Here is a 9,668-nt window from a genome sequence, read left to right on the forward strand (position 1 = left end):
TGACCGAGGCATCCATGAATTCCAACAGCTCTACTATACCACGATACTTCACTACACATTGACCCCTCGTCACCACGATCACGACAGGATCCTATAACAAGTCATGACAAGCTGCTGGTGCTCACTGATCACGGTGATGATGCCCTTGTTCAAGAACTGTCAAGAACTTCTTCCACACATGCACACCGGTTCGTGAAACGTGCGTGCGTTCTCGGGACACGTATAAGCACTACATATCAGCTTACCGCTTCTGGTGTTCGTAATACCCACTTTGCCATTGGCAGCGTTGCCCAACCGCAAAAAACTGGTTATATAACACATATGCGGCTCTTCAACATATATATGTATGCGTATAAAATTTATACAAATCTTTAGCGTCATTTTGTAACGTGTCGCTCAGTAAAAAAAGTTACGCCACAGTCACCTACCCGCCGCATGCTTCGCATAACATCGACTGCCACGGTACGTGGGATCTGCCGAAGTTTTTTTGTGTCATCATTCACTTTTGAGCCATCAGTTTAGAGCCCGATATCAAACTTGCTTCTGCTAAGATTTTGAGGGTCAGAAAAAGATAAATAATTAAATAAATGATAATCAGGCTGAAGCACAATAAATCCCACCACCCGGGTGACGCCGCTGGTTGGTGGTGTATGAGAGCACGAAAAATTTCGGGGGGGGGCTGAAGCCCCATAAGCCCCCCCCCCTGGCTACGCCCCTGCTGTGGTATGCATACCACTGCAGCAGCAGCGGTAGGGAAAGATTGTTGACTATCGCTGTTTGTAACTGGCACGCTGCTTAAATAGATTAAAAAGCCGGATAAGTAGCATCGAAATCAACTGTTTACTTTAGGAAATCTCATCTTGCCCGCTCACTGGCTGGCTGAGTAGCACGTGCGTGCGCCACGCGAGGCGATGAGGAAAACAACGCTGTCAACAACAACGTGCGGATTATTATTATGCCTCTAAATAGCCCTCATTTTTCATATCGTTTATACATATCGTTTGTTCGCGATGACGCGCTATTGCTCTCCCAGACAACACGAAAAGTCCTAAGGATGCCCCAAACAAGTACCTAAGTCCCACATCCAAAAAAGGAAGTCATATGGGTGTCCCGTAGACTTCAGCGAACGGATGCCCATTAAACATCCCAGAAGAGGACATGAATGGGTGGATGCTTGCATGCCTCATATCAACCACGCGTTTTTAATCTACTTACTCATATTAGCACACATATATGCATGTTGTCTTCATGAATTAATAACGTACATTTCCAGCGATCATTCTTTAAAATCGCACCAATACATATATATGGAACTTGCGCAACCCTTCACAAATAATTAACATGTATTAATTAAACAGGCGAGAACACACAACGGCTATTCTTTGTTGAAGTTTTGCATACTAATTATTCTTTCGTGCAGGCCTTAATTAATTAAAGCACGTCCGCCTTGAGCAATGACATATATTGCGTGATGGGCTGGTGTGCTGCGCGTTGCTCGTTTATTCGGAACCACATTTATGCATGCGATCAACCTTGCTCACTAAACTGTTTTAAGGCACTTTGCTCAGATGGTACACGAAAAATTCCAATATAGTTAAACATTAATGGGGATTGAAACCGTCCCATGTAAAACTAACCTTCCTGTGTGCTCCGTTCGAGAAGCGGCGATAAGTTTCGGTTTCAGTTCTTTGAGTGTATCGTTTTACATGTACACTGCTCTTAAGTGGGCAGGCGAAAAATTATGAAAACAAAATATTTGTAATTCGTATTTGAAGTGCGCTGTAGTTTCTTAACTTTTTCTTTTATTTTATGCTCATTATATGTACGACAGCATTACGACAACGCGGCTGTGGCTGCAGTCTGTTTCTATAGTTCCGCATTTGAAGCGTGTTCTCTGCGTGCGCTGCGTGCGGTTACAACAGTTACAATTCGTGCGCACTCTGAAATTTGGGTTCGCGGAGCTGGTTGTAATCGAAGGTAAGTGTTGTTTTCCTACTGTTTTTTGATCTGTCAAGCGTGAAGATACACGTGTGTTGGCCTTGTTTTTTATCTTTAGAGCTTGCATACGCTTGGCGGGAAGCACGCGCCATGGAAAGCGAATACGAGAGTAAGTTATCGTTGCATTTATCATTATTCCACGTTTGTTGTGTTCATATGCCTTTTGTAATGTGCAGTGCGATGCTATACTTTAGACGTCAACCGCTTAAACAGCACGACACAAGTGAGTTTACCGGTTACCACGTGGTTTACTCCGAGATCGACCAAGTAATCTAAAAACGTTGAGATCGACTGCTGATCAGTCACGCCGTGCAGGCCGATGTGCGCGCAATATTTGTAGCTGCTGGCGAATGTACTAACGCGGAGGAGAATCTTTCACGTGTCGCTTTTACCTCCAATCAGCCAGAAGTTCCCGAACCACCTCTGAACCGTTCGCTCGGCCAAGTTGCGAGTGCCGGCATTTATGGCGGCATGCTGGAATCTTGCGACTAGGAGCACCATACTGGTGACAACATGCACAGCGTTCCCGTGGAATCCGATAACGTGTCCGACGGGTGCCACAGATACCTTACACAGCAGGACACTGCAACGGATTCTAACTCAAGTATATTGAAAGAACTGGATATTGCATCGTTGAGAGAAGACCTGTGACAATGGAGCTTAGAGTCAAGTGTGACTCACGATGCCGTCACAAATCTGTTAAAGGTTCTTCGCTCGTATTCTTGCATGTGTGAGCTACCAAGTAGCGCCAGGGCGCTTTTGTCCACACCAAGAGTGGCAAATGTCACACTACTGCTGGATTCTGGACATTATTGTCATTTTGGTTTGCGTGAAGGGCTTCAATCTGCTCTCAGACATGTTTACCGTGTGCCCAATGCCTGTGGTCTGTTTTATGTTCAGGCTCATCGCACATACCAGTATCCACAACTCTTGCTGCGGCTGCAAGGCCAAACATGGAACCACGCATGCTTGGTATGTCATTCTGCAGTTTCACATAGCAATGTTTTATCTTGCTGCGGTTGGGTGTTTGCTTTTGCTTTTGCATTGTGCGGCAAGGTGGAGTGCAAACTATGGTTTCTATGTTTTAGGTGCTTTGCACATATTGGAAGCCGCCAACTCTTTTACGGAACTGCAATTCCATGGTATGTCATTTATGCGGTATACATCATTATGTTGATGTCATGCAATGTTTCCAGTTTTTACCTTGTTTTGTTGTATAGTCATTGTGCTATGGCCAAATGCCTGTGGCTCTTGCTGCGGCTGCATGGCCACACATGGAACCGAGCATGCTTGGTATGTCATTCTGATGTCTTATAGCATGTTGCTGTAGTTTATTTACATTTACTCGTTAAATTGAGAATTCTTTGCCCACTTCAGGTGTTTTGAGCCTGCCTGTCTGTCTCTTATCTATTTTATCTCTGTCTGCCTGTCTGTGTAACTCTAGATGTTAACTTGTGGTGTCAATTATGTTCAGATTCACCACCATACAGTCCAGGACCCGCATATGTGACCGGGGCTACAAGGTCACAAACAGACCCACAAGTGCTCGGTATGTCATTAACCTTCTTTATTCTTTAATGGATACAGTCCATACTGTTCAGTGTCCTTGGGTCCTATTAATACTAAGGGAAAAATTGCAGTCTTGTTTATGTGTTTTCTTGCTTCATGTTTACTTGAGGCAAATGTTTCCTTTGTACTGTAGATGTACTATTCACATATGTGATAATGCATGCCCAGAAGAGTGAAATTAATTCCATGAGTATTGTTCTTTATTGTAACGTGTTGGAAACGGAAGGTGATATTCTTAGCACTAAATCAGCTTAGTTTTTTAGTTGGGTTGCTGGCTTCATGATGGAAAAAATTATGGCAGAACCCATCTTACAAGGACTGTCACCAGTAATACGATTTGTGTTCAGGCAGTGTAACAGCCTGCTGTATTGCTCCACCTTCATCTCTTGAGCTCGTGTATCTGGGCAGTGTCCTATTTTCTTCATATATGCTATGTATCAGCATAAATAGAAACACAAACTGCATAGCTTCTGCACAGTGTGCCTCACCTTGCTGTGGTTTTATGGTAATAGTATTAGTGTGAGCATTCATTACCCTCTCCTATTACGCAGCCACGTAGCACAAATGAAAAAAAAATTGTATGTTGCTGCTGGCATAACATACTTTCCCATTGTCGTTGTGACACAGTGGCACACTACCATGAGTCATGTTGAAGAGACAGGGCGTGCAAATATGAACACAAGAGGGAACTCAAGACACCACAAACGCCTTGACATCTTGGCTTCTCTCTTGTGTCCGTGTTCTCACGCCCTGTCTCTTTAATATGAGTACCTACAAACTAGCTCAGCTTTCTGTCATTCTAACCATAAGTCAGAGGCGCAGTTTATCCCTTCGTTCTTCTTTAGGGGGGGGGGGGGGAGCATGCTTCATCATTTGAGCAACGATGGTTGCTAGTGTGCAAGCGGTGACTTATAAAACATTTGTGCTCGTGGTGCTGCTGCAGCATCGATCAAATCGTAGATCCTCACTTACACTGTTATCACCAAGCCAGTGTCGCAAAAACTGCAAAGAAGGCTGTACGTAGATTTCAGTGCATGTTAAAGAACTCCAGGTAGTCAAAATTTTTGGCTACGATAATCATGTCGTGGTTTGGAACGTAAAACCCTAACAATTCTTATTGCAAAGAAGACTCATGCTTTGCTGTTAGCGCTCCTACGAGTAACTCTCAGCAATGTTCATGACCGTTTTTTTTCCATGTGTTGCCATATAATTCACTGAAAAGTTTTAAAGCTATAGGTTGACCTATAGCTACCTGGAAAAGCAAAGCACTGAACATTACATAACCCATTCGAATCATTGCGGTAGTTTTTCATCTTAGACATAGTGCTGAACTGAAAACTTTCATAACACTGATGCCATCACTTCTTTTTCAGCCTTCATGGAAAGGATACTACAAGTGTTAAATAGCATAAAGCACACCCAGCAAGCCCATTTGCAATATTTCAACGAGCTGCTAAGTAATGCCGACAGTGCAGCTCCGCACCCTCATGGCCTCCCAGACCTGCCTTTCTCGAATGTGGCGGATGTTCTCGCGTATGAGGAGAACCTCGAGACAGACAGACAGCCAAGCTGATGATCAAATGGTAATTTCTCTGTTTCATTGCCTAAGCTCAGTATAATGTTGCCTGTCTTGTAACTACAGCATGTTGGAGTGACTAGGCATTTATAAATGCATGTGAATATTACTTATGACAGTCTGATTAATGACGTACTGTTGAATTTTTACATAGCTAGCTGCGTATGACAGTTCTAAAGAATTTAAAGGAGTGGTGACACAAAAATTCGGACACAATTTGACTGTTGAATCACACTAATGGGTGCATATAGGTGCCATCTGTGCAGTATCAGCCACAAATACAGCCTAAAAGGTATTTTAATTGAGTTTTGAAGTTCGTGAAAGTGCCGGATCGGAAATAGAAGCAAAAGACGATGAGGTCACCGAGTGGATACCACGTACGTCACGAGTTCTGGCCGGGTTACCGGAGGCGTGTACGAGACAGACAACGCTGGTAGCGACACCTGATGATGCATATCCTTACCAGAGACCTACAATATAACATCGCAGCGACTTACCCGCTTACTGATTCTGTGTAAAGCATTTGCAGTGAGATAATAAGCAACTCACAGTATTCTCATTGCTTTTTTTCCGGACAAGAACTATAACGCGACGGAAAAGAAATCGAAAAAAAGTTATTGTAGTTGGACAAAACGCCACAAGATGTCGCTACGGGCTCCGCAGTTGTACGCAGTTGCTGCTACTGCTGCAGCCGTCAACAGCTCCGGTAACCAGGTACCCGCAAACGATAGGAAGTCTACAGACGAACTAAAGCTCTCTGCTGCCGGGATCATATTGCGTAGTGGACAAATAACTGCTTCGACCCTCCGACGTGGTTACGTGGGATTGGTATGCCTTGAGAACGCGGCGTTGCCCGATATAAATACGAGTCAGTAAAGCGTGCATCACGTCATTTGCATGTTACGCATAAACACTGTTACAGAGTGCCAATGTTGTGATTTCAATGCTTCCTTCGTCACTTCTCATATCCTGCTATTTTACGAATGATCGGAGCGAAAATGTTTCAGCACGTCTAATGCTGCGGCTACTCCAAGCCTGGCGGAAAACGTCGCCTCAGTTGGACAACGACTACAAGAACAAAATCGCAGCTACCGGCGAGATTCGCAAAGTGAATCGAGCTTTTCTTACTGATTTTTACACTCCTGCCAGCTCTTTCGTCCATCGCCGCACTAGATAAGCAACGTAGTTTGACAATCGAGGAAACAAGCACTCGCAACGCTCAACACCTGCTCAACACAGCAAACGAAACAGCAGCACTGACAACATAGCAGAAGCTGGCCAGTGACGTCACTGATTCTTGCGGTCTTGTTTACCAAGTAGACCATCTACGTCACGGGGCTACCGAGTGCTCTTCGAAATCGAAACTGCCTCCGGTCGTAACATACGAGCATATAATTAAACATTCGTTTCGCGCTGGGGCAAATGAGTTTCGTTGCCGCTATTATCGAGTCAGTAGCCATTGATTAAGAGCAAAAAACAGAGGTTCACAAATTTTCTGTCACCACTCCTTTAAGTAAAGCTAGAAGCAAGCTTGTATTTCTTTATCACCACAAGATTACTTATGTTGCAAAACATTCAAATTAAACTGGATCCCAATGTATCTTTCTGGCTGTATATCTTCTTGTTTCTTTTTAACAGAAAAAGTACATGGCTGTACAAGAGGGAGATTCGACGAAACAGAGAAGAACACGTGTACTGCAGTCCCTCCTCAGCTGGAATTCTGCAGTGGGCTTCAGTTGGTTTGGCACAAAGGGAAAAAAAAAGAATCTGTGAACTGCTCCTCTGCAAGCTGATGTGCGGTGAGTCAGGTGTAGCAAGCTTGATATAACTTGGTTTTTTGTGAAATCTTATGTCAAGCAGTATACTCAATATAGCTAGGTTGTCTATTTATACTTTGGTGCAATTAGTCCTGGTATTTACTTTCAGTTTTTAAGTGTGTAGTACTTTCGGGGCCCGGGCTGCCGTATGCTGTCATCGCTTAGCATAATGCAGGCAAAACCACGTATAACATAGCCATCTGTAGCGTAATGAGCGCGTGCTCGCACCAAGGAGGTCTTCTTCTTGTTCTTCGAGCGGCTTGATGATGATATTAAGTGTGGAGCACATTTGGGGCCCGGGCTGTCATATGCTGCCATTGCTTGGCATTACGCAGGCAGAACCATGTAAAAAAATAGAAAAAAGAGGAGGCAAGTGAGAAATAGAGAGAAAGAACAGGAAAAGGTAGAAAGAAGATTAGAAATAGAAAGAAATAGATAAAGAGAGAGGAAGGAATAAATGAAAATAAAAAGAGAAGAAAAGACAGCAAGACGGAAAAGGAGGAAAAAAAAAAGAGAGGCGGAAACAAAGAAAAAACCAAAGAGAAACAAATAAGGCTGCCCAGCTCCGCACTTCCTACAGGCTTGGCACCACACATGCGAAACTGCCTTAATTTCTAGAAGAGTGCCATACTGGCCCAAGTTTTGTGTGGTGTGCAAAACTTACAGGAACGATAACTTTGCTTCTATGCATGCAGGCGTGTTGACTAATGACATCCAAAACCCGAATGCGAGCCTGAAGGATGTGGAGAAGGCTGCGATGACCTGGTTCCGTCATACTGCTGAGCGGCTTGCCGCGCAACAAAAATAGTTTCTTTCTTTGTTTGTTCAACTAATAAGATAATCCTGAAGGTCAGTTATTTGCTGCAAATTCTCTGCATTGTGTGTATTAAAATTTGTGTTTTTCTTCACCACTGTTTCATTCCTTCTTTGTTGTTTCTTGTTTATGTACGCCATATTCAGTGCCATCATTTTTCTGGTGCATTGTTTCCTGTGCTGAACTGAACTTTTTGTTTCCTAAAACTTAATTTTCTTACTTGCACGCTGCTTGTAGATTTAAGAGCAAAGAGTAATTAACTGCACCAATAGTCTAATGCTAAAATCAGGTCCACTACATAGTACATTGTTCAAAAAGTGCCCTTGCAGTAATCGCAAAAGCATCCGAACAAGCAAATACAACCCTGAATTCTGCACTAGTAGATGAGAATTAAGCAAGTTGAGTGTGCTAGTAAAGATATTGTGTTTCAGGAAATCAAAATTTCACTTAGGCTAAGGGAACAACAGAGAAAGAAAATGATTACTTTAAGCTTTGTATTAACAGTTCCAGTGAGGAGAATGTTTCCTTATTATATATATATGCGTGCCCTTTATGCATGGCAAATGTGCAGTAAAATAAAGAATTCAAACTTCTATTTCCATGAACTCTATATTGTCTAAGTTACAGTGTCACATTAAACTAGTGTCATACATTTACAACAGATCCAGAAATACTACGAGTATTTTAAAAATTCATTTTTCTGTCTGAACACGCCTAACTTTAGCCATCTTCAGAAAAGTATGAGATGTGTTGCACTTGTCCTACCGTTTTTTCTGTAGTCATCTCTGTTCTAGAACTGTTACAGGATCATGGAATTCAGAGCTTTTATCATTGGCTCCTTTACCTGTGCTTGAAAGCGTCTTCAAGCTGTTCTTTAATTCAGGCTTGAAATTGAAACCCATAGGGCAAGATACCTTGTTCTTCTATTTTACATTGGGAACTTCTACATGCAAAGTGCTCTGTAGGCAGATGTGTGGGGTTCTGTCCTTGCAGTAGTGTTTGCAGTGTTTTCAAGATTTGGAAAATAAGCAAAGAAGAAAGCAACAGAACCGCTCAACATATTATAGGCCTACAGTCACATGAAAAAGCAGGAGTGAATTGCATTGCTGCAAGAGTACGTGCAGGGGTTTTAAAAACATTGAAAGAAATGTAAGACTTAAAAAAAACAGTTATTTCTATTACTAGCATGTGCCCTTTAAATGCTGCATGTACTGATAATGGAATGTGCAACAGCCAAAACTAATCCCAATATAATCCCGAGATGTCCTATGGGGAGGAAGTCCTATGGATCCCGTTTTTTGTCTCATTTTGGAGGCTTCCGGGAGGTTTCCGGCAATTATTTGGGACATCCTTAGAACTTCCCACACATCCTACGCAGCGCATCCTAGGTGTATCCAAAGGACGCCACTGCGTTGTCTGGGCTAATGTTTATCCTGATTCGATAGAATAAAAACAACTACAAAACCGTCCGTTTCAATTGGCCAGTCTTCCGTAGGGGGTATGAGCCACTCACAAGGAACAAGAACAAGAAAAAAAGGACAACCCGATAGTCGGTATGTGCTGCGTAATTTTTGGGGAAAACGCGCTAACGCGCTGTTGGGGCGGCGTTGCGCCTGTGCTCGTTTGTATTGTGATTAGACAATTAGCCTGAGCCAACAATTGAATGAACAAAACATTGCAGGCTGTGCTTTCCGTAGCAGGCATAGGACGCAAAAGCAAAAAATGCAGCTGCAGCCTTATTTTTCTGGCCGCAGCACAAATCGAATTAGGCCACGCTCGAGCAAGCAGCTGCAACGCGGCGCAGCGCCCGTTCCGAAACTGAAAGTAGGCCTCCATGTTGCATGCCCGACGTCACAACTTGACGTCACGACTCGTCGCGTTCTCGTGTTGCGCC

The 9,668-nt window shown here is 43.3% G+C and overlaps 2 protein-coding genes across 2 annotated transcripts in view; both read left to right on the forward strand.

The window, feature by feature from the left end:
• The window catches only part of LOC119390101 (ADP-ribosylation factor-like protein 6-interacting protein 1), a 351,524-nt gene that overhangs the window by 26,226 nt on the left and 315,630 nt on the right, over nt 1-9,668 (forward strand). The gene's annotated exons all lie outside the window — the stretch shown is intronic.
• Nucleotides 1,869-7,868, forward strand: LOC119390104 (uncharacterized). The gene is made up of 8 exons (XM_037657652.1): nt 1,869-1,977; nt 2,057-2,107; nt 2,899-2,970; nt 3,087-3,140; nt 3,473-3,547; nt 4,941-5,150; nt 6,782-6,942; nt 7,656-7,868. Exons 2-6 carry the CDS (start codon nt 2,089-2,091, stop codon nt 5,138-5,140), a joined length of 420 nt encoding a protein of 139 aa, XP_037513580.1. The 5' UTR covers nt 1,869-1,977; nt 2,057-2,088; the 3' UTR covers nt 5,141-5,150; nt 6,782-6,942; nt 7,656-7,868.

Source organism: Rhipicephalus sanguineus, chromosome 4, assembly GCF_013339695.2.
Source record: "Rhipicephalus sanguineus isolate Rsan-2018 chromosome 4, BIME_Rsan_1.4, whole genome shotgun sequence".
Classification (NCBI taxonomy): Eukaryota; Metazoa; Arthropoda; class Arachnida; order Ixodida; family Ixodidae; genus Rhipicephalus; species Rhipicephalus sanguineus.